The sequence below is a fragment of the Paralichthys olivaceus genome, chromosome 12 (assembly GCF_024713975.1).
Source record: "Paralichthys olivaceus isolate ysfri-2021 chromosome 12, ASM2471397v2, whole genome shotgun sequence".
Lineage (NCBI taxonomy): Eukaryota > Metazoa > Chordata > Actinopteri > Pleuronectiformes > Paralichthyidae > Paralichthys > Paralichthys olivaceus.
Window position 1 is genome coordinate 5,021,893 of NC_091104.1, and position 25,070 is coordinate 5,046,962.

The 25,070-nt window shown below is 47.1% G+C and overlaps 1 protein-coding gene across 9 annotated transcripts in view; it reads right to left on the bottom strand.

Moving 5' to 3' along the window:
- Positions 1–24,490, bottom strand: part of fgfr3 (fibroblast growth factor receptor 3) — a 61,008-nt gene extending 36,518 nt beyond the window's left edge. For 6 of the 9 annotated variants that reach the window (XM_069535814.1, XM_069535813.1, XM_069535809.1 and 3 more), the window contains exons 1-3: positions 24,005–24,490; positions 19,336–19,555; positions 1,422–1,685 (exon numbers count right to left, since the gene is read on the bottom strand). In XM_069535814.1, coding sequence (XP_069391915.1) covers positions 1,422–1,685; positions 19,336–19,555; positions 24,005–24,058 — 538 coding nt within the window. In that variant the 5' untranslated portion in view covers positions 24,059–24,490. The remainder of the gene's footprint in view (positions 1–1,421; positions 1,686–19,335; positions 19,556–24,004) is intronic. The other 3 variants (XM_069535811.1, XM_069535808.1, XM_069535812.1) reach the window with 2 other exon arrangements.
- Positions 24,491–25,070: the final 580 nt, after the last annotated feature.

Consider the following 25,070-nt stretch of genomic DNA (forward strand, 5'->3'; position numbering starts at 1 on the left):
AGGAATTTGTTTTCCGTCTGCAAAGTCTCCAAACTTTTTAATTTTCATACAACTGGCCAACAACTTCTTTCATCTCCTCACGTCACTCCTTCTCATTTCCAACATGTGTACTGTGTGTGTGTGTGTGGGTGTGTGTGGGTGTGTGTGTGTGTGTGTGTGCACTATGATCTGGCCGCTGTCTGGACCCCGTCCAGGTGCTAAATCTGATACTGCTCCTAAATATCTGACACCTTACTCAAATATTTGAGGAAAAACACAATAGTCCGTGTGTGTTTTAGACGGAGCTGAGCTGTGTTTAGAGTAGAGGGAGGAGAACAGGATATTGCCCCCGTATACTATAACAAGTCTGACTTCATGGGTCATTTCAACATGGACTCGGTGTTGAAATTATATTAAAACGTTGGACAACGGGTGGCGATAATTTTTCCCTTTCTCCGTTTTCACTTCTGAAACACGCCGAGCTGAGCCTTTGTTCCACTTCCATGTTTGTTTGAACGAAACAGAAGAAAATCTAATTTTAAAGCCGAGCGTGACTTGGAAAGATTGATGGTTTCTTCCTTTTTAAATCAGTGATGTGGGGAGTGTATTGGATAGTGTCCTCCTGCAGTCTGGAGCTGATATGAAGGTCCATGAGGAGAAGCTGTCCAGATCTGATCAGACCATTTTCCTCCCGGCTTGAAGCCAAACACATGCATCTGTGTGTGTGTGTGTGTGTGTGTGTGTGTGTGTGTGTGTGTGTGTGTGTGTGTGAGAGAGAGAGACGAGGGGGGTTGGGAGCGAGTGAACTCTCATTTTTTGCCACCCCATCTGTTTTCAGTGATGAAATGTTCGGAGCTAATTGCTTTCTAATTAGTTGTCGATAACAGTTTCAGCTGGTGTCCATGAGTTTTACGGGAAAAGCCGCACGACTTTAAAGCTAGCGCTCGTTCCCCTCTGCCCCCTCACACCCACCACCTCCCACCACCTCCCACGTTAGAGCTCACTCTGCCTCACACACTTGTTTAAAACTTTGCTCACCCTCGCACGATAATGAATTTCACCTTTGACTGTGCATCAGGGGAGGAAACAGCATGAAACGTGCTTGAGTATTATGCTTGCGTGTGTGTGTGTGTGTGTGTGTGTAAATTGGCAGCTAACTGTTGGACTTGCAGCCAAGCAACAGGAGGAAGTAGAAGTTTCTTCCTGTTTTTATTGTGTTGAGTCGGTCGTCAGTTTCCTCCACATGAAAAATGGATATTTCCTCAGTTTGAGATCTCAAAGTGCAACAACACTTAAATCTGCTTTGAGGAATGAACAACATGTTTATCTACCGAGTGGCTCGGGGGTGTGAGGTGCACACTTCAACCTCACTGCACCCGACGACTAGATCTTATCATACATGAATAAACGGAGTAAAACAGTCGAGGGGACCCTCCTCTCACCTGTCACCCTGATGGTGTAGTTGCTGAGCAGCGTGTTGCTGTGGGCGAGCCGACACGAGTAGACGCCCGAGTCCTCGTACGACACGTTGATGATGCGCAACGTCCTCTGGCCGAGCCTCGTCCGGTTGCCGGGCACCAGCCCCGTGCCGTCTTTGAACCAGACGACGGGCTCCGAGGGGTCGTCCAGCTCACACGACATCTCCAGCGTGTCCCCAATGCCCAGGACATAGTCCTCCAGGAAGGCTGTCTCGCTGGACACCGAGTCTGCACACAAAATAGGGAAAGAGTGGAGTTTAAGTTTAGATTTTATATGGATAATTTTAAATCTTTGTTTGGCTCCATAACCCAAATGAAATGCATCTTGGGAGTTTGTAGAAAGACGAGTCCGGAGAGGTGACGTCTGCCTGGTTTCTATAGTCACCGTCAGATCTCTCTACAGGCATATTTGTAAATTCTAATAATTAAGGGCTGAAGATTTTGTCTAAACACGTATTTTCCTTTTCCACCATGTAAATAAGAGTCATCTGAAACAAACCGCCGACCCACTGACGAGCTATTCGGCTAATCTGACTCTGGAACTTCTTATTCCAGCACGAAGACGAAGAAGACGAAGAAGAAGAAGAAGAAGAAGAAGACAGATCTGTGCTGTGTGGAAACGAACCCCGTCGCCCCGTCCTGTCAAACACCAGCTCATTTACTCCGGCAGCTCCGTGTGCCAGCCGCGTTCAGAGCCAAGGAAAAACCAACATGTTTACTGGCTGCACCGAGGATGCCGGAGGAGACACTGAGGCAAACGTCTGGATAAATAAACACTGGGTCCCCTTGTGTCTCCTCTCGTCCTCCCATCAGAGGTGTCTCCTCATCCACGCCTCGATTGCACAAGAGAGAACACCTCATGCACAGTCCGGGCGATCGACCGTTCAAACGAAGGACTCAAACGCCCGCATACTTTCTCACACGTAGTCTCTGAATGAGCTGCTCGGGCAACAGGGTGCACACAACACGCACTTGTTCGCACACATACATGCACACCCACCCGCACATGGGAAACACTGAACGAGTCGTGTTAAGAGCGTGATTTATGACGGCAGACACACCCACTGTTGACCCTCCGGGAGGCAGCGGGTGTGAACGCGGCCCTCGCTCACGCGGCTTTGAACCCAGATTAGGAAATTGAAGTTGAGCGGTGGAGTTGGAATCAGGAGCAGACGAGACAATCTTCACGGGGAATTCTTAATAAGTGCTTTGAATCATAGATGAGCTCTTTCATTGTGAGGCTGCTGCAGACGGACACCGACCAGGGAGACGAACGCAGCCTCAGAGACACAGAGAGACGTGGTTGAGCTTCGGTCTCTTAAATGTGATAAGTAACATAACATCGGGAAAATACTCTAATACAAGTAAAATACTCATTGAATAAAAGAAAGAAAGAACGAAAAGAAAGGAAATTTAACTCGTGCAGGTTCTCTTCTCGAAACACTTTCGTGTCGTGTGTTTTAAAAAGTTCAGCGTGAAAAGTCATTCTTATATTATCACTTACATTATTATAAAAAATAAACAGAGCCAGGTTTTAACAGCAAGTTGACTCCATTTCATGTTGAATCTATTTCAAGCTTATTTTGTCTTCGATATAAAACCTGAACAAAAGTACCAGTGGCTCACATTTGTACACGGCAGCAACATGTGACATGTATGCAATGAAATACACGTATGAACCTGAGAGACTCATTAAACTGCCACATTCCTTTGCCTGCTCCTTCTCTGCAGGTCTGAAATAAAGCGAAGTGAATAGATGAGTTGTGAATTGTTTTCTCCGTCTTATGACGCCCATGAAAACTGAAGTGATTTTAAGTCAGAAGTATATTTAACGTGGCCTCCGGCTCTGACAATGATATTTACAACACTTTATTATTTTTTTTTTTTAAACACAAAAAGGCCCATTGAGGAAAAAGAAGAAAAAAGCCAGAGCATAAATTCAGCTCGTTACTTCTGTGTATTATACTTCTGAACCCAGAACAAGCAAAGGAAGAAACATGGAGAACTGGGTTTTATGAGGTCGATATAATAATCTCCAGAGACTCGTAGCTCACTTTAGATTTATGGAGCCTGAACTCAACCTCCCATGGCAGCTCCTGAATGAACTTTACTCATGTTGATGAAATGTTTTGCTGCTTGAGATGTGTTCACCAGAGTCTCGGGTCCACAAGAGTTGTGGAACATACGTGTGGAATAGTAGATGAATAACATCTAGAGGTGAGGATGAGGGGACTTCGTGGAATGTTTGCAAATGAAAAATGAGATTCCCCAGATTCCGACGATCCCTGAACTGTGTCTGGTGGTTTGATTGTCGCAGAGATATTGATAGAAAGATGCAGAAGTATTGATTTAGACATGAAGAACAAAACTGTTTGTTTTTACAAGCTGGACGAATTATAAATAAATATGAAGGAATAATAAAGAATAAATCCAATATCGGCTTAATTTTAAACGACGTTGTCTTTCCACATTCACTCAAAACGAACATCACAAGGCTCTGACATCGCAGTTGATTGAATTCTGATGTTTTTAAACAAGGAAGCGAGGGAACAGCACATTTCTTGTGATCTTGTCGTCAAATCAGACAGGAGGGATGTTTGTGCGCCGCTTGGATTTGAACAAGGCCAGAGGCAAAACAGATGAATTTACACAGAGAACAAACAATGACATTAACTCTGTTTCTCAGGTGTCGCACAAAAGAGCAAAGCCCCTTTTTTTTTTCTCTGGTCACCGTCAGTGACAACACATTAGATCCAACACTTTGAAATGCAGATTCGAAATTGGGGGATAAAAAATCTGTTTTGAATGAAAGTGGATTTGGGTTGAATGATTCACTTTGTGCCACTGCAGCAGCTTTCGGCAGAGATTTCTCCGAGACTGTAGCCGCCTTGTTAAACCTTTTACGGGTTTGATCCCCGCGACACGAGACGGTTCTCCGACAGGTCTGCAGGCTCACGTACGCGTGTCACTGAGAGATATGTCCCGAGAGGAAGTCCTCATTAGCAGCGGAGCACTCGCCTGCATGTTAGTAACCGTGAGGGGAGAGACGAAGAAGAATCTCAGGTGGGAATCAAACTGGGCACGTTTCTGAAAGGAATCCTGGGAAAACCTGGAATTAGATCCATGTTTGACCACAGGAACTTTTCCAGGAACCTTGAATGAACTTGGGAACTTCCGTTTCTGTCCTTGAAAAAGTACCTTGAGGTTTTTGAAGTACTTTGCAGAGAGAAACTGACGGATCTATATTTCTTCGGTGCTACTGCCACTAAAAGCTGAAACTGTTTCCACGGCGACACACGGACTCAAAGAGATTTTAAGTTTTTAAAGAAACGCAGACATTTTGAAACTGAAATTATACGGAGAGAATACAGCAGGAAAATTGGTGTTGGTGACGTTTCTACCTCATGACGGATGTGAAACTTGAAGAACACGAATATCTGAAATCAACAAGAGGAAACGACGAAGATGTCGACTTGGAAAGACGACGAGATTCAAGAAGTTCACGCTGAAAATGTCTAAAAACGAACCCGCGAAATGAGAACGTTCTTCTGTTTTACCAAACAAGAGCCCAACGTCGGCCTGATGGATGAAGCCGAAGACGACTGAGTGCCACTTCCACTGATTTCACTGAGAGAAACTACAACACTGAGGGATTAAAGACACTTATTCAGATAATTTGTGGTTCTGGTGGCGTCCAACTTCAACCCTCCACACATTCCTGCTGTTTCCTCGTCCGATGCGGCATGTGTGAGCTATCGGCTGCCTGGCATATGTGTGTGTGTGTGTGAAAGTGTGTGTGTGTGCGGGGGTGGTAGCACTCTCACCGGAACTCGGGGCCAGCTGGAAGCAATGTGTGATATGTGCTTTCTGAATGTGTGTGTAAACGTGTATGTGGGCTCGGATATGTACATATGTGCGCGTGGGTGTGACTGTAAATGAGGAACAGTGCGTGTGTGTGTGTGTGTGTGTGTGTGTGTGGATGGTCACTCCATAAATCAAGAGGCCCCTGCCCTCGGAGCCCTTCTCACCCTCTCGGCTCCGTATCATAACAAATGGCCTTTCAGAATCTTATAAAGTCTCTCTTTGAGATGCTGTGGCGTGCTATCTGTTAACGTGCACGCTTCGAGACTCCATCTTTTCTGTGCCTCTGAAGAGGTTTATTTATCCTCCACAAACTTGTGCAGGGGCCGGCGGGCAGACCGCGGCCCCGGGGATGAAAAGGCCTCTTTATGCGCGGAGCCTTTCCACGCCGGGCTCTCTCTCCCTCTCCCTCTCTCTCCCTCTCTCTCCCTCTCACACACACTGACGGACTGAATGAGAGATCGTGGAGGAACAGGAAGTCGTGGAGAGCAGACGGAGGAACTGTGGACATGGCTGCTGCCGTATCAGGACGCTGGAGGGACGACGTTTGGCACCAAAATTCCAACTTTGGGTCAGACACGTGTCTTCAGAGATGACCGGAAGTAGTTTTACTGCTTTGAAAACACAGAGGGTTGTTACATCAGTTTACCGAATCCTATATTTGGGGCCAGAAAACTTATTTTTCTATTATTCTTCGAGAAAAGTCCAAGGTCTCACAAGGTCTCACAAGGTCTCACAAGGTTTAATATAGAATGAGTAGAAAATCTGGTCGTTAGCCGAGGAACGAGTGAATCCATTAAATCAAGTTTTTCTATCAATCGATTGGTTTTCTATCATTGTGTTTCTTTCATTTCTAAATGTTACAGATGTAAAAGATCGTGCCTCCACATCGTTCTCTCAGACGCTCAGTCTGTCTTGTCTTCTTGCCGGTGTGGTGCGTCACCTCATTTTCAGCTTTGTTAACTCGTCTTGAACACGTTATTCCAGTCTGACATCGCTCAGCCTTTGACGCGGAGGTTTGACAGAAGGAAAAAAATGGGAGAAAAATCGACTCCAACTTGAAGATAAATGAGAAAAAAAACTCTCAATCCACTTGTTTAAAAAGCTGCTTTGCAGATTGTTTTGGGTTTGGGTTGTTTTCATGTGTTTCCCGCTGAGTCACAGAATCGATATCGTGGCATTTTCTAGAACTTATCTTCTGCTCTGATGAAGACGGTTTTTTATCTCTCTCTAAACCCACTGGTCTTCAATATCACCTGATATCTGTAAAATCCACATTTCATGTATTTATGCCCGTCCATTAAACCTGATTTATGGTTGCTGCTGTCTCACAGGGACGTCTCCTTGTTGACCCGGCTGTTTTGCATAGAGCAGCGTCCTCGCCTGTTCAAACAGGCCGGAGAGCCGGAGCATAAACACTCAAAGATTACAGGAGCCTTTTTTTACGGGGGCTGAACAGGTACTTGGAAAAGAACAAACCTTTTTGACCGTATCTGTTTAAACTGCGTCTGAAAGTGATGGATTCCAGATGGACCGGGGGGGGGGGGGGACGTTCGTCTTTACCAAGCTCCCGTTCTTCGTCCTCCTCCTCCTCCTCCTCCTCCTCCTCCTCTGACCCTGAGCTAACAACACAACAGGACCACGTTTCCAACATCGGCTCCCAAACCGGTGGCAAACAATTCACCGACAAATGGCCTTTTTTATTGCAGGTAATTGGTTGTTTGCTTCTCCTGCTGGAAAACTCCAAACTCCTTCTCTTTGAACAGGCAGAGAAAATACTTTCCACATTTTGTTGATCACTCACGGCCAATTGGTTTGCGTGTGCGTGGCGGTATGTAGATGTGAGCGGTGCGTCCGTGCGTGTGCTGTGTTTATTTCTGCTGTGAAAACATTTGCTGAGAACTGGGAACGCAGCATTAGTTTTAAAATGAGCTTTTTAAAACTGAGTTTTTATAACTTCTGCTGAACTGCAGCCGCTGCCCAGTCCACCGACAAATTACTGATGCTGGTTTATTTCAAGATTTAGTGTTTGGTCGAGGAGCGTCATAGATAAGCTTAGCTCAACAATCGTGCAAGTGTAAATCTTGCATCAAAAATGAACCTGGACATAGAATCTTTCATTTTCGCAATTTGTCGGACAATCCCACTCAATCTTATCAAAGACTGTTGGATTGTGGGAAGTTTCTCACAGTGTCAGACTCAACCACAGTGAACCGGGTCAGAACCAGAGGTGTTCCAATTCCGAGAATCGTTGGTGTCGATGAGCGACGCTAGTGCCGCCCGCCCTGAAATATCCACAAACTACTACTTCTTCTTCTTATTTATATTTTCTCAGACTCAACCTGACATTTGCGGCAGCATCAGAAGAATTTCTGAACATCTCTGGTCAGTAGAATCTCAAAACCTACAGCAACGAGGAGCTGCAGACAGACATCGGGGTGGAGCTCCACAGCCGGCCGTCTGCTCGCCGCGTCCCACCCTCCGACGCTGAAAAACCAGAGCGGCTGCCAACTCCACACCCCCTCAGACAAGCCCAGCATCACATGACCTTCAAACAGGAACTGTACCTCCCCCCCTATCACCTCCAAAACCCCACCACCTCGATTAAGAGCACATTTCTCTTCCTCCATTTCACAGCTATGCCGAATGTAAATCCTGCTCGTCCTGGAAAAGCTCCCTCTTCTTTTCTACCACCTTCGTTTTTCTTCTTTTTTTGCAATGTGCAGTGAAAGCCCCTAATCTCTGTTTAATATGGTTTGGCCGGATGTAAATACCTTCGGACAATGCCCTTAATCTGAGCCAGCCTGACAACCTCACACCGTCGCAGAGGAGCCTGCCAGGAGGAGATGGAGAGAAAAGAGGGATGGCTCGGCCGAGATCAAGGCGGAGAGGAGAAAAGAGGAGGGAGGGAGAGAGGGAGGGAGGGTTTCCCCAGCTTGTTGCCTCTATTCTTCACCGAGCTGAGCTGGCCTTTATCAAAAGAGCCCCCTAAAATAAAGTTAAAGATAGAAGCTGCCTCTAAACATCCCGCCCCGGGCCGGTTCCAGCTTCGCCCTCCCACCCTCCCTGCCGTCTCCTTTCTCCTCCCGCCCAGCGCCTGGCCCTCGGCTCGACCGCGTTAACGAGCATCGGAAGCTACTGTACGTCCAGAGCATGTTGGCAGCGCCCAATCGTCTTTGCTCCTTTCATACCCTCATCATCACCCCCTCCTCCACCCCTCCAGTACAGGGCCTGGGTCTGGTCCATGGTAATTGTCATTCCAAAGACGAACTGGCCTAGTTTCAATTCAGCAGACAAGTGTAAGAAACTCGGCCCACAAAAGCCAGGATGTCTGGCGGAGTGTGTGTGTGTGTGTGTGTGTGTGTGTGGGGGGGGGGCACTATACAACATAATCACACTTCCCAAAACAACACGGAGGAACCAATCTGATTACAAGGCGGCTTTTCAGACCTCAGAACTGAGGCATCGCACACAAGTTCTCGACGTGCTTAACTTTCCAAGATGAGAGGAAGAGTCGGCTGCGGCGTTCTGATGTTGGGGGCGTCGACGCCACAGAGACATTAGAGGGAAGAGGGATGCTGGGTCAGCACCAGCGGCGTGAAATTAAAAAAAGCAGAAATTAAGTTTTCTGCTGGATGTGAAGAATGTCGTCCGCTCTTCAGTCAGTCTGAGGTGAGGATGATTTTGAAAAGTTCAAGGTGACGTCTTCTATCTGAGAGAAGCAGCTGATGGAAACACACGAGGAGACGCCCGATGGAAACGTTAAACTTTGACCCCGACCGGGACCCTGCCCTGACCTCTCAGTGTGCCCCCCACCCCCTGTCCACACACACTCACACACACACACACACATTATTTATGGGAGACAGGTCATGTGAGCTGGAGAGTATCAGAAGTTGTGTGTCAGTGTGAGAGATGACAGAGATGTCACTGTCACGGGGTGTGATCGGTCACACTCGCATGCACACTGCGTTGATGTGTCGCCGTAGCAACGTTGCAAACCTAGACAGCAGCGTTGTGCGAACCCCCCCCCTCCAGTAATCGTGTTTACACTCCGTGTGTTTCACAGGAGTTAACAATGAAGACAAAGAGGAGCTTTGAACGCAAAGTTAAAACCTCATCTAGACTTTGCTAATTAATCTGTCACACATCACTGAGAGGGAGGCTTTTATCGAGCTGTTGCGTGTTTTCCTCACTTTGAATAGACCCGAACACGACCAGCACCAGAGACGTGCAGCGGGAAATATACCACAGCCGGTGTGAACGCTGCTGCGGCAGACGCATGGGACACGGAGGTCGCTGAGGATTTACGAGAAAACGAACGTGTGGATGGTAGAATTCTCTGAAGTCTCTGAAGCAGCATTTAGATTTTCATCAAATCAGATTCTTCTTCTTCTTCCATATTCACAAATTACAGTTTGTCCTCAGCTCTCAAGCGGTGAGGAAAATCCTCCAAATAAACAACTTTAAACAGGGGGAGAAGTTAAATATACAAAAAAGTTCAACATTCTCATGTGGTGGATTTAATTTGGACTCATGATGTCATTATTTCTGAAATCGTGGATTCTCCTCTGTCAGCGTTAAAACAAACCAACAACAAACATCACACGTCGACGACAATACAACTAAATGCTGCTAAAAGTATTTGGAAAAGTGCTGATGTCAGATCAAGTTCAGTTTTAACAGAACCAACAAAAACTCTGAATCTACGTTTTTCTGTTTTCTCTCCATAATCACTTCTTTCTTTCTTTCATTCATTTATTATTAGAAAGTAAAAATATGATCTCCCGCTGATCTGCGTCTGAATGTGGCGAATCACCTGAGAGCAGAATCGCTGCGTTAAGCGTGTTCATGAGAGCGAGAGAGCAGGAGAGCCTCTCCTCCCGTCGTCCCTCCCCCGCGCTTCCCTCCAGGACCTGCCTTCACTTAACGGGCCACAGAGAGGAGCCTCTGTTTGAGAACAACTGGAGCCCAGTTGTCCTGAGACATCTACACCAGACATCTACTCTAACGCAGCCTGAACAATGCACACTAGTCCTCTGCAGCCGGGGTCGAAGTCAAATAAGCGAAACGAACTTCAAATAACAAAAAACCCCAAAAACATCTGCTTTCACTTGTGTTTTTTTGATTTGAGTTTGTTAGCATTTCTTAACAAGCTGTCTGGGCCCCGCAGGTACCAGGACATCCCGACTCATCTATGGTGACCACTTCTGTTACCACGGAGACTGCGCCCGTGTTCTACGTCCTGCTTTGCCGTTCGTCACGGAGTCGACGGGGTTTCCTCAGGAGACGGTGTAGAGCTGAAGATGTTCGCTTGCTTTCCTCTTCAGCGCCAACGTGCCGCTGAGCAACGCGCTCGGACCGGACGCCCATCTGCTCATCAGCTGGTGGAGTCACACCAGCAGCAAAGTGACCCCTGAGCAGATTATTATTAATTAATGGTTGAGTGTTTAGTCTGTAACGTAAGAGAAAAACAACGGAACACGTCCGTCTCTAATTCAGAGTGATGTCTTCATTCCAAACAACGGTACGGACGTGAAAACATTCAATTAAAAGTGATATGAAATCAAGAAAACTGAACTTGGTCGTCTCTTTTAACCACCTCAGCACCACTTCTCATCCTTCTTTAGATGAAAACCCACATTAAACAAGCTGACTGACGTTTTCTGGTTTTCAAATGGAACTTCTCATTCAGGCACGTTTCGACCCCCACACGCTGTATTTACATTTGGGACTAAACTGACGGAATAAAAACTAAACAACTAGAAAGACACTCAGTGTAAATACAAGCAGACAGGGCTGAAAACATCACGTCCTCAGCGGCGAGGAGAAAAATGTCCAATCTCGATGTCAAAACTTTTCAGGTAACAAAAACTACAAAGTCAGTTTTCGACTTGTTTCTCCGGTTTGTTGTCGCTGCAGACGTCCGACTTTAAAGTTTGCTAAAGGTCAGCGTGTCGGCGGGAGGAGCTCAGATCTATCAGAGTGATCCCGACTTGTTCTTGTCAGGTCGATAAAGGTTAAAGATGATAACGTGAGAAGTCTGGGACCCAGCGATTACTCGGAAAGACCACACACAGCCGAGCAGAACCGAAAAGCCGGGCTCGGAAAGTCATCTCAGGTTCCGAACTTGAGGCAGATAAACCGCTGCAGCAACAATGACGCTGTCGCACGAGGAAAGAAATGCGGCCGAGCAGCAAACACACCGCATTCAAAAATAACATTTCATGGGAGGTTTGAAAAATTTCTGACGTGGCTCATTTCAAAAAACCAAAAGTGGAGTCAGCTCGACCGTCACTGCTGCTCGCCCAACACCACGTCGCTCCCTCTCTTCTTTCCAGGGAGAGAAACGGCTTCCATTACGCTCTGCTAGACGGTACAAGGGTTTATTATTTTAGCTCTCCTGGCAAAATAACAGGGGAGAGCTGGTGTGACGGAGGGGGAGAGAGGGAGACGTGGGAGGGATGGAAGTCGAGTTTGGTTTCAATATTAGATGTGTCAGCTGCCCTGGATGTGGGGGGGCTTTAAACAGAAGCGCATGTGAGGGCGTGAGTGGAGACCCGAGATTTTTTTTTTTGAAGGCGAGTGAAGATGGATGGATCAGCCAGCTAAGAGAGAAGAGAGAAAGAAAAAAAACAAGCAGGAAGAAGACAAAAGGCAAATTAGGAATTTCAAAAAGTGCTTTGGCAGAAGTGAACTTAATTATGGCCATTCTAAAAAAAACAAAACATGCATGAACGAAGGAAGAGAAGAGATAGAAGAGGAGGAGGAGGATGAAAGGACGGAGCGAGCAGATGTGTGAGGGTGAGAGAGAGAGGAGGAAGGAGGGAGGAGGAGGAGGAGGACAGAGGGAGGAAGATGAAAGAGACACACTGACAAGCAAAGAGGTAAGAACATGCCCGACACACACACACACAGGCCCTCTCATCTCGCCATCTTGCTGGTGTTGCATTTTCCACGATAACGAGAAGAAAAAAAAACAAGAATAGCTTCAACACGTTCTTCCAAAGATGTAAAAACTCAAAGGTTCAACGGGAGTTCAGATCAGTTGCAGCGTCTAGATGATCAAACTGTCGTGTTGCCGTCGCTGTCGATCGAAGCCGCGGTTTGATAAAAAAAAAAAAAACGCCATTTGACCCGGGAGTGAATCACGATCACATCCGTTCACATTAGAGACGTCGTCCAGATGTTCAGAGGCTCGTGGCTTCAGGACGACATGACACCGACTCACTCTCACATCTATAGCTCCTGTTTGTCGAAGCCAAACTGTTAACATCAAAAACACGTCTTCACCTGGACAGATCTACGCCATGTGGACACTTTACGTCTCTGCAAGAAAGACAAGTGTCCATGATGTGAGAGGGACTAATACTTGGACCTCACACACACACACACACACACACACACACACACACACACACACACACACACACACACACACACACACACACACACACACACACACACACACACACACACACACACACACGGCAGCACCATGCAGTTCTAACGGTGATCATTTCTGCCTCACAGCAGGAGGGTTCCTGAGCTTCTGGAGCTTTTCTAGAGGACGTTTGAACGCTGCTCCTCATCACGCAGCCTCAAAGGAGAGCAGGTCACTGTGTCGTTCTAACGTGGTCGCACTGCTCCGACTGTTCACACTCTAAACTCACCACGACACGGATCAGATCAGCAAACTGCCTCCGCACACAAAGACAGAGTACAAAAGAGCAAGTACATGACTGTGTGTGTGTGTGTGTGTGTGTGTGTGTGTTGGACTCCTCACAGCTCGGCACACAACCCGCCATCTGTTTGCGTCTACCAGCTACAAAACACTCTACCAGTGGGGTTGGCTCTCTCTCACGCGCACACACACACACACACACACACACACACACACACACACACACACACACACACACACACACACACACGGGGGTCAGTGTGTAATCACCCTCCATCAAGACAATCAGTCAAAATTATGTAATTAGAGCATTGGTGACCATCAATCAACCAGAGACAGAGAGAGAGAGAGAGAGAGAGCAAGAGCGAGGGTTATAATGGGGAAAATAGAGCGAGAGAAAGTGAGAGAGAGAGAGAGAGAGAGAGAGAGAGAGAGAGACGTAACTTTCGGTGAAACACTTCACTCACTTCACAGCACGACAATATTTGGTCAGATTTAACTGCTGCTCCAGCTGACTCCCCCCCCGACTCCCACGCCCACACACTCCTCCTCTCCTCCCCCCCCCCCCCCCCCCCCCCCCTGAAGGGAAACCCCTCCTGACACAACCAGCTCCTTTGTTCCCCTCGTGTCGACCTTATCTGTTAACTGTCTCAACAATTTCCTTAAGGGGAGCTTTGTAATTAATAAGCTGCCGTACGTCAACACCGCTGTCATCCAGCAGAATACACTGTGTGTGTGTGTGTGTGTGTGTGTGTGTGTGTGTGTGTGGTTCAAAGACGTCGTTGAAGCAGGACACGGAGCAATCGAAGAAAATGATTGAGATTTGAAAATGAGCGGATGAATCTGGGAGGATTCGAGGAGGTCACCGTGCTGCCCGGGAACGAAGGTGAAGAGAAAGAGTCATTGATTTAAAAAAAAAAGAAAAGAAAAGAAAACCCCACGGTGGAAAAGGGGGCAGGGGGTTAGACGTGAGCCGAGCACACAGACAGGTCTGTGCTTCCATCCATAATTCATGCAGCGACGTGCAGGGAGGGATTCAAAGGGCTTTAATGAGGTGAATTAATACAAACATGGCCGTGAACCACAGACGAGGTTTGTGCGAAGGCCACGAGCCGACAGTGACCTGCCGATCTACAGCTGTCTGCAAATCACTTCCACGCGGGGACGGCTCGCCTGTTTGACCCAACACCTGAGGAAGTGCTGAATTCTGACTTGAGCAATGTTGCATCCTCTGCGAACCTTTCATACGTTGCCCGCTTCGGCTCCACGACGCGACGCAGGGTTAGCTACGAGTCAAGATAAAGGAAGCGACAGCAGAGAGAACTGTGGCTGTTTGGACAAAGACAAGACGTCAGTGATTTGTTCACTGTTTGTTATCGCTGCCCTCAAAACGTTTAGTTAATCCAGATAAGACAAGTCTGTTTCTTCAGTCCAGCAAAAGAAGATGTGTTCTTAAATTAAAGTTAAATATTTCAAATGTTGGACTCGTGGGTGATTAAAGACGATCACAAATCTGTCCTGACTTTCCTTTAGTCCCACAGATGTTTTTATGTATTCTAGTGAAAAGTAAAGTGTAATTTCCAGCCAAGGTCCTGAAACATAAGGCACTTCTTGTTTCTCACTTTACACTGATTCATGCCGACAATTTTCACTTCGGTCTGTGATCCGATATAAAAAACTATAATAACATTTTGATTAGCAACAGGCTTTTTCAACTCGGGCTCAACGGCGAGTCATGTTATCTTTGGAAAAATACTGCGTCTGGACAGTTATACTCAGCGAGTACTAAATGAAAATCTCAAACATAATGTGCAGAGAAGGTCGAGGACAACACAAAGTCAAACACGTTGTCCGAAAGACAATTTGTCAGATGACGGAGGACGACTGTGCGAACTCCTTGTTGCAGGTGAACACGCGTTGCTGTGAATCTCGTGCGTTTGTCGTCCAGGGGAAGCGGCTCGGCGTGATCTCTTGTTAAATGAGACTCTGAGCTGTGTTTAATGTTTAATTCCCATCCAGAAAAGTGTCGAGTGGATTAAGTGCCTGATGGACTGAGGATAGAACAGTCATTGTTCAACAAATGGTCGTTCTGCAGAGCTTATTTGGCCTGTGCACTACGCGGCGCTTGCCAAAAAAGATTTCTTGATAATGTTGCCAGGGAAATGAACATTCGTGCGGAGACGCTGAGCCAAAGAGCGGCTGCAGAATCAGAGCAATCGCCCGCTCGTGGCTTCACGCTTCAGTTGTGACGAACAGTCCAGTTTTCGGAGTCATGTGAAGCCCACACGCGGAGCAGTGACTCATCTGAAGTGATTTAAAGGTTTTTACGTCAAACTTAAATAACATATCACACTGATAACGGCAGCGAGGGGGGAAGTGGAAGGGAAACTGTGAGAGGCCGGAGGGGAAGTGGAACGAAACCAGGACGTCGTTTCCCACAGAATTCATGTGAATGTGTGACAGCAACAGATTCTGAATGTCAGGTACACAAGACACACAGATCAGGAGGAAGAGAGAGGTGTGTGTTAGAGAGAGAGAGAGAGAGAGAGAGGAGTGACAGCGTGTGTGTGTGTGTGTGTGTGTGTGTGTGACTTGTGGAGCCTGAGCGTAAATCTGTGGATGGCGTAGTTTTAACGAGTCTGCTAACGATCCAAACAACCCCTGCTGACATTTACAGTCCCTGTCAGGGGGGTCAGTCAACACCCACACACACAAACACACACACACACACACACACTACACAAACAAACACACACACACACACACACATACACACACACACACACACACACTACACTGTCCTTTAATTTCTATCATTCTCTCTTTTCTATTCTTTCATTGCCTCTCTTCTTTCATGAGCCTGTACAGACATAACATTCACTTAACTACAGACTCAACATAGGCCTGCAACACACACACACACACACACAAATATATAAACACACACATATACACGCAATGGCAAAACTGAATGTGTTGAATTTATATGTCTGCTGTTTCACAAAAAAAAAAAAAAAAACGTCACCGCTGAGGAGCCAAATATTTCATCTGAGCTCCACAGGGCCACTGGCCGGGGTGTGTGTGGGTGTGTGGTCAGTAAACACACACCCACACACACACTCACACACACACACACACACACACGGTCCCTGCTTTTTGTCATTACTCACTCACGTTGGTCAACTTGGCGCCTCAAACATTTCTTTTTTTGCACAACATTTGGAAACGCCACCAGCCTCTGGAGAAATAAACAACGCCTCGCTCTGAAACAACATTATGGTGAACTTAATGGAAACACACACACACACACACACACACACACACACACACACACACACACACACACACACACACCACTGTGTCTCCTCACGTCACACATGTATAAATATAGTCCACAGTTTAAGATTTATTTAAGGCAGCATTTTTATGAAATTCGATAAACCCTCTTTCAGTGTGTAGCATCATTTAAACAGCCGTCAATCATGCTCACCTCGTTTACTGATGAACAAATGATCGTTGTCTGTAAGTGATGGTGAATCTAATCAACTAATCAACTCATTTAATAATCTGTTTATAAGTTAGTCCACATTTTTAACTCGATTACTTTATATCAGAACATCTGTCTGTGAACTTTCAAGGGCATTTTGGTCCTCAGCACCTGCTCATCTCTGACCCTGACACACACATGAGACACACACACACACACACACACGCACACACACACGAGACACACACACACACACACATGAGACACACACGCACACACACATGAGACACAAACCTCAGTGACAACTCTGCAGCTCAAGCGCTGTGGCGGCTGAGGGGGAAATCGTGCCATCTGCCAGTAAACGACAGTCATTTATCCCCACTGCTCGTCCATCTGTGGACATGGGGACGTCTGCTGGAGGCCAGGGGGCCGCGGGGGAGACGGCAGAGACATGACGCTGGCCAGAGACGACTACAAGACACTGAGGCCTCTGTCTGTGTGCCTCACAGCTTTCTTCAGCCCAGTGTCGTACAGAAACATGCAAACGTTTCACTGCTGAGGTCACAGGAGGATAACGTGGGCCAAGATTCGACGGATGAGTAACTGTTACAGATGTCTTTGACTTCTGTCTTTATCTAAACATTAATGACTAAGATCTTCTTCAGTGAGTCATTTCTAAATTTATGAATTTTACTTTTACAAGTTTCCTGAATACTTGTCCTCAAACACTGGATGTGTCTGAAGAGAGCAGAAGCTTTGTGACCTCCTCGTCGTCTGTGGGCTCAGGGTGACGTCCGCAATCATTTCTGCAAATGAGAAAGGATGAGACCTTTCTTCAAACCCCCCGCGGCTCACGACACGTTTCTCACACACACACACACCGAAATATAACACGAATCCTCTCGCATTGCACTGAGCACAGTGAAGTCGTGATTGCTCTTAGGTCTAAAGTGCAGATGACAAATGTGTGTTTCTACGTGAAACCATTTAGACCATCGTGGTGAATCACGGTTCTCCGATAGAAGCCAGATAATGAGATTATTTTAAAAGACTTCTCCTCTCTGAGATAGATCAACACAACCAGGAAACTTCTTCTCAGACGTTTCTTGTTACTGCATCTCTGTCACATTAAAGACGTCTCGGACTGAGAAGCTCCATGAATGAGTCTAACGTCCATTTTCAACGTGCTGAGCTAAATAAACGTCCCCGATGGAAACACGTGTTGCACGTTATCGCCTCACATCCGATAAATCGTCACAACTTAACACGACAAACACGAGAAACTTCAGACAGCGGTAGTTACACCTCGGCTGTATTTGTCCACGTCTGTGTTGGACCCAGGTTCAGACGGGTTTAAAAAAAAAAAACACTCTGCCTTTCGGGTGATGCCAAGTATGATGGGCTGTGATGGCTCCCTGCAGGGAAGGCAATCAGGCCGGCAGAATCACAAGACGTTCCTTGTAACACGGGGGTTTCAGAGGAGAGGGAGCAGCCAGGACACAAATACGACGGACAGAAGGTGAGAGAACGCAGGGAGGAAGCTGTCGATCGTCCTGATTTCAGACTTTTATAGACTTTACCTGTAGAAACTTTGTCTTAACGTTTTTTTAGATTCTTTAAATGCAGAAACCTAAAACCGAAGCGAGCAACTTTTTATCGTTCCACAAGTTTTTCCAGGGAACTTGACTTGACCGGAGTGATTGCATCTCAAGTTTGGAGCCTGATTATTTCCTGATATGCAGCACACACATGCAAATGTTCATGGAAACTGAAAGTTTAACACATGCGCACACACACACACACACACACACACACACACACACACACACACACACAGGGTGTCCCAGCTTGCATCAGACAGCTGGGTCCTCTCCAGCTCCTCGTCTTTCTTAATGCACTGCAGCGTGTAAAGTGTGTCAAAGACTCGTTTTAAATAACTCTCACATGAAAAAGAAGAAACGGAGAGAGGGGCGGAGGGAGAGGAACAAACAACACTTAGCGAGCGCCTCAGAAAAAGATTACTGTGCTGTGTTTTTTTTTTTTTGCACAATATTGTGAGATTAAAGCTCACACGGTCGACGTTTACTCTGGATTGATCTCTGGGTGTTTCTCTGCCTCGAGAACAAAGAGGGAAAAATCGCGCTAAGCTCAGCGAACTAACACGAGTCCAATTAAATCCTCCTCGTAAGACAAAAAAAAGCCGCTGCCGCATTCTCATAAACAATAAATGTGCGTTTTTGAAATGCTCCCATTTGAAGTGATGAACACACGAAATCTGCTTACAAGCAGATTTCATATTAGCAATGAAAGTGAGGGAACAATGGAGGAGGAGAGGCGGCTGTGAGGCGTCTCTTCATCCTGGTTTAAAACTCGAGGAGGATTCAACTGAGCCCGTTTTTGTTCTTGTGCTGCAGAAAAAACGAAGTTTTCTTGTTTATTATCCGACCAACGTTTCAAAACCAGAAGAAATTCAATTCTCACAGTTCAGAAGTTGTACATGTGACTCATCGATAAATCGGCAACTGCATCTATGTGCAGCACTTTATCTATGACAAGGGGGAATTAAGGGGTTGACTGGGATTGAAACCACCGACCTCCTGGTTAGAGGACGACCGCTCTACCCCCTGAACCACAGCCAGGAAAACCTTGATCCCTACAAGCACCTTCTCTGCTCAGGAAAACCCTCCAGTGGTCCCGGATGATAACTTCCGACAACATTGCACAACAGCAATACTTTCTTTGTATCTTAGAATCTTGACCCTTGTCGCGGGAGTTTCGAAGACATCGCCGGTATCGTCTGAGCAGCGGCATCAGAACTGTGAAAGTACAAACACACTGTTTCCTACCTGTGGGCTGAGCCGTGGGCAGCCGGGCCGGAGCGACGCAGAGAGGCAGGAGGAAGGAAATCCAGAGTGAGCACCACAGAGCCGTCATTCCTCTGGACGACGAGGTGAGACACGGAGCAGCGAGGCCCGACTCAGACAACATCCTCTGTTCGCATGCTGTCCGGCAGAACGGCGGCCTCGGACGCCTCAAGAAACGATCCAAGATTCCCCCGCCACTGACCTGGAAACCAGAGGAAACATCGATTAGATGTGGCTGCGGGTGAAACATTTAGAAAAGACGGACAAAGTCGTGCCTTGGGGTCTGCGCACATGCAGCCATATTCTGACCCCACATTCCACGCTGACTCCGAGGATTACGACGGAAATCCCTCTTCTCAGAAACTCTCTCAGAGCACCTGATCGTTTGAGAGACGAGCGTGGAGGAGCTCTGGTGTTGAAGCAGCTCACGAAAACCCCGAGAATACGAGTTCATCAACCGATCACTTTGCTGCGGCGCGATCGGCTGATGAGAGACAGAGAACATTCCTTCCACAGCACTCTGCTCCGCAAGCTCTTCTGCGCAGTTCAGCATCCGATTGACAGGGATTCGCTGATCTTCCTGCAGGATGAGGAATGCCGGCGTCGACAGTATCAGTTGCTCGACGTGCCCGCAGGCTCGCAGGAGGGAGAGCGACGACCATGGCGAGCGACGGCAGGGCTCTGCTCTCTGTTTGCTTAAGCAGGGAGAAGCAGGAATGCACCGAGGTTCGAGGAGAAAGCTCAGAGAGGTGCCCAGAAAAGCAAAACACACACAACCCCAGCCCCCACGTACACTCACACACACACACATCACCACGTTAGCTTAAACTTCAGCCGCTCTGTCCAGCTCCAGAATAACTCTGGCTGTGAAACGCTAATACAGGTCTGACAAACACAAACACACACAACCACCTCAGATTGGGCTTTGCTTGCACACACAGAGGTGTATTGTGTACACACACACACACACACACACACACACACACACACACACACACACACACACACACACACACACACATCTACACACAGAGTCCAGAGAAAGGTAGAGCTACTGTTTTTCTTTCCCTCGGAGGACGACTCCACTCCTTGCTCAGCACAAAGTGAAGCCCAGGCTCCGTCTGCACATTATCGCTCCTCAACACACACAAAACACACATGAAAAGACAACACACAGACACACACACACACTTCCATGTTCTCCTCCTCTCCTCTCATCGTCACTTTCTTACAACACAAGACGCCTACACGCTGCTGCGGTTTGTTTACACAGCCACGATAAGGCCTTCGCTCGCCAGGCGTGGAGGTAGCTGATTGCAGGCCTCTGTGATTTGAGACTCTTGTTTTCTCTGGCAGACACAGACGCGCACACACACACACACACACAGAGACACACAGACACACACACACACACATAAAGAAAACCTCAGCTTTTTATGGGCACTTCACTCTGAGAGCTGCTTCAGATTCGGATCTGTTTAGACAAGTAGCATGACAGGCCTCTTGAGCCACGTGAGAAGAAATTGGAAAACAATGCCGGCGTCAGGTTGAATAATTTGGTGACAGGTATTAGTTTAAACCGCCTCGTGTACAAAGTGAATCCTTGAATTTGAGAGTTAAAAGTATTGCAACGTGATTGATGGCATGAAATTGAGACAAATTACAGGCCCGTGTGAGAGCAGGAGGTAATGTATGCCCTTTCTTGGTAAAACCATAACCTCATATTATCTATTTTATGAAATATTGAGGTTCGCTGGCTGAACAGCCGACGAAAAACACTTTGATTTCTCTTAACGACCTCAAGAAAGAAGAAGAGGAGGAGGAGGAGGATGGGTGGGGGTCGGGGATATGGATCCCGGAGACCCAGCGTGGAGTTCAAAGCCTGCAAAGTGTTTTCATGCTAATATTTTCTTAAAGCATGAAAGGGAAACACAAACATCGCTGGGAATAATACATGAATATTAATCATGCAGAACCATCTCCACACTGTAATAGCTCACAGGCAGAGCAGTGCTTTAACCGGGAGTTCAAATCCCTGTCATCCCTCTCCGCCCTGTGAGGATCAATGTGTCACATGCTCGTCACACCTCCTCCGGATTGTCAGTAATCTTTAATAATTAAGCCAGAGAACCAACAGCCAGGGCCGGATCGACTTTGTCATTTTGGGAAAAGGGGATTAGAGGGTTCTTGGGTTATTTACTTTTTTTTGGGGGGGTGAGCACAAGAGCAAACAGCAGCCGGGCGGAGGGCAGGAGAGCTGGAGAGCTGGTGGTGGAGAGAAAGATAGACACACAAGAGGGTAATCCTCCGTATCATCCACACCTTTTCTGCTGCTCTCTTTCTTTTGTTCTTCACCCTCTGGCCCCCATCACGCTCCTCCGCCGCCCTCTCTCTTCAGTGCACTCAGCCTCAGGTGAGATATTGATCAGCAGAGCGAGCAGCACTTTAAAGCTGTCAGGGCTGCAGGGTGACGCTCTGCAGGCCGCGTGGACTCGAGCTGACACTCAGACGGATGGAGTTACACATCTCGGCCTTGTGTCCTGTCCCATGCTGCACGTGCAGACGATCCACAACATCTGTCCACACATCTGTCCTCTGCAGGAGACAGAGGACGCTTGAGTTCAGTCCCCCTGGAGGATTTTAACAAGAAATACTAGAAAACCAGCTCTGCAACAAGCTGGTGTTCCCGGCCTCTCGCCCAGTGTCAGCTCCCTCTCCACCTTTAACGCATAAACGGCAGGTCTATAGATAATAGACGGATGGACAATAAGAACCACTAAGATACGGGTTGTCTTACTCACCAAGTGCTCAGGACATGTAACTCTCTCTGAGACGATGAACATTTCATCAGACACCGTGGGAAATTAAAATGTTCGAAGATTAACAGGGTTCATTTAAGCTCAATTTTATGCGTGTCATGGATAATATGATTTAGTGAGGACGTGACAGAGAAGCAATGGGAAAAAGGAAATTCCATTAAGTGCTACGGTGCCACTGAAAACTTTCTTGTGAATGTTGTGGCACAGTTCGAGCTCCGACCTGGAAATAAAGCTGAAAATTGGGATTGTAATTGAATATCAGAGACAGGCGTCCTTCTGTTATAACACCACAAGACATTGAACCTATAGAAAGGCCAGACAAGGTCACTGCTGCAGAATGTGGACCAGAACAGGGACACGGTGTTTGTACATCACAGAGATCTGCTTCTCTTCTCACATTTGACAAGTTGGAGCCAATTAACGCACAGTTCTCCTCTTTGTATAAGACGAGAAGAAAGACAAGGCACAGAACCTCCACGCAGAGCGACGGTCTCAGGCCAGTTTCTCTAATGAAAAGAGGCAATCACAGGCTCATCTGGAGCCGAGATGCGTCTGAGGCTCGGCTCTGATTGAAAACGCTGCAAACTGGCGTGCGTCATTTCTCGGGTCAATAGCCACAATTAATTTGCTGCATTAGGGCAACTATTATCACGCGCACGCTTGATTTACGGCTTCGAGATTTAATAGGCTAATGAAAACACAAGTCCCAGATCTCATTTCAAACCCCTCCTCTCGTTCAGGAGGATGTAATCCGGTGATTTTCTCCGGTGATGGTGCAAAGCGGAGCTGACAGAGTGGCCAAAATCACCATCTGAATCCCATTGAGGCGCGTGTGTTTGAAGAGGAGCTGAGTGATGTGCTGCGGAGGGGAGAGAACCGCACAGCTCGTTCATTCAAAGGAAAGGGATGGGGGGGTGGGTGTGGGGGTGAGGGTGAGGGGGGGATCTGCAGCTTTCTGGAGAAACTTCAGAGATGATCGGAGACGTTGAGGAGCGCGGCTGCTGCGTAATTCATGCCTGCGCTCCGAGCCGAGGAAGACGTCACTGTTGCAGTGAGGAGAAAAGGCGTGTTCGTCCCCAACGCGCGTCGGTTGGAGAGGAAAGTCAACATTTTTACTTTTCGACAGTGAAATTAAAACGTGGAAACGGTTGATTTATGATCTGCGGGGAATCGAACTCACCCCAGACGCTATCTAACGAGCATCTCCAATCCTCCCACATGCACAGATAACCGTGCGTAATGCACACGATTCTGCAACCTGTGGTTTGTGTCTGCAGGTTTCACGTGTTTTCCCTCATTCCAGGAATTTTTATTTGGAAACCAAGAATTCAAGTCGGTGTTTTTAAACCGAGCAGGATGTGGTGGATCACACCTTTTTGATTTTTGAGAAATTCTGAAAGCAAGTTTCATTGAAAAACGAGGAAAATGTGCTCGAACAACTTCCAGGTCCAATAATATACGTCTGGCTTTTATATGTCTGACCCAAACTCGTATTTACGGCGTGCGTAATTCCACACACCTGCGCCACACGCAGCGTTTATGAGCCGTAACATAAACCACCGCTGCGCACTTTCTCCAAACCAAAGTGGTTTCAAAAACGCACAGATTGCGTCCGCACCGGTTACGCACAGACCAAGGAACGGGCCAGACGGAGCTCCCCTCCCGAGGGATCTGTGCGACGGCACCGCCACGGGGCTGCTGGTCCCTGCGGCTCCACGCTTCACTCACACCACACGGAGCTCAATGTGTCCGACGCACATCCAGGAGGAAGTGAAGCCATTTCTCTCACGACTAATAATAATAAAAAATTATAATATTAACAGGCTACTCACCCAAATTATTCCGTTTCGACAGCAAATATGAGCCTTCCAGGTGTCACCGAGCATCCAGAAGAAGAGACACAGCTTTAATTCTCCGGTAAACTTCGTTTAAAAAACCAAAAACTTCTCTTTAATCCGCAGCTCCCGGTGCGTCGAGGAGCAGGTTTTGGCGACAGCGGGTGAAACAAGTGAGAAATCCCCCTCACGACTTGACAGCTCGAGTCCTGTGCTCGGGCACCGCCGCTGAGAAAAAGCCAAGTTCTTCTCTAAATCCCGGTTCCCTGTGCGCGCTGCGGTCCAACGTGTCCAAACCTCCGGGGCGCGTTCATCGTGCGGTGCGCGGGGCAGCGTGGAGGAGGAGGCGCACGGACGGGCACGGCTCTCCTCTGCTCTCCTCTCCGGTGCGGGTCCCGGGCTCAGTCGGTGTGTCTGGTCGCCTCGGATGATCCAGCTCGGACTGATGGCTCCGCTCCTCTCGCTGCTGTGAAGTAGGAGCTGAAGCGGAGCCGCAGACAAGTGAGAGCCGCTGAGGACCGGACGGGAGTTCCGGGAGGGAGCTTCACAATAAAGACTGAAGCACCAGTGACGCAATGGTTTTCTGAATGGTTTTACTATAAGTGACAAAAAAAACCTCAAATTTAAACCTGTGAGAAACAAACTGAAGTTTCTCTGCAAATTGTTTTAAAGAAGAGTAAAGACTGAAATTATTTTGAGGTCAGTTTTATTCAGCTGGATAAAATAACTCACTAGTGTTAGATGTTCTAGTTTGAAGAGATCACACTCACTGCTTGAGTTCTTCTAATTATGAAGTTCAATTGATTTCAGTTGTGTTTTTAATCCTTTAATCCTTAGACTGAGTCTAACGATGCGTTTTGTAGAATATATTCTAACATAATTTAAACGAAAAAGACCAAACTAATGATGAATGAGTTAGTAAAGAAATTAAAAAAGTATAAATAGTCGTTAATACAAAAAAAAAACGAATTCATTTACATTGCTTTTATTTTATATTTGTTTTAGGGATGTGTGATTTACTTTTATTTCGACTGTTTTGAATTATTTTCATCTCTTATATATA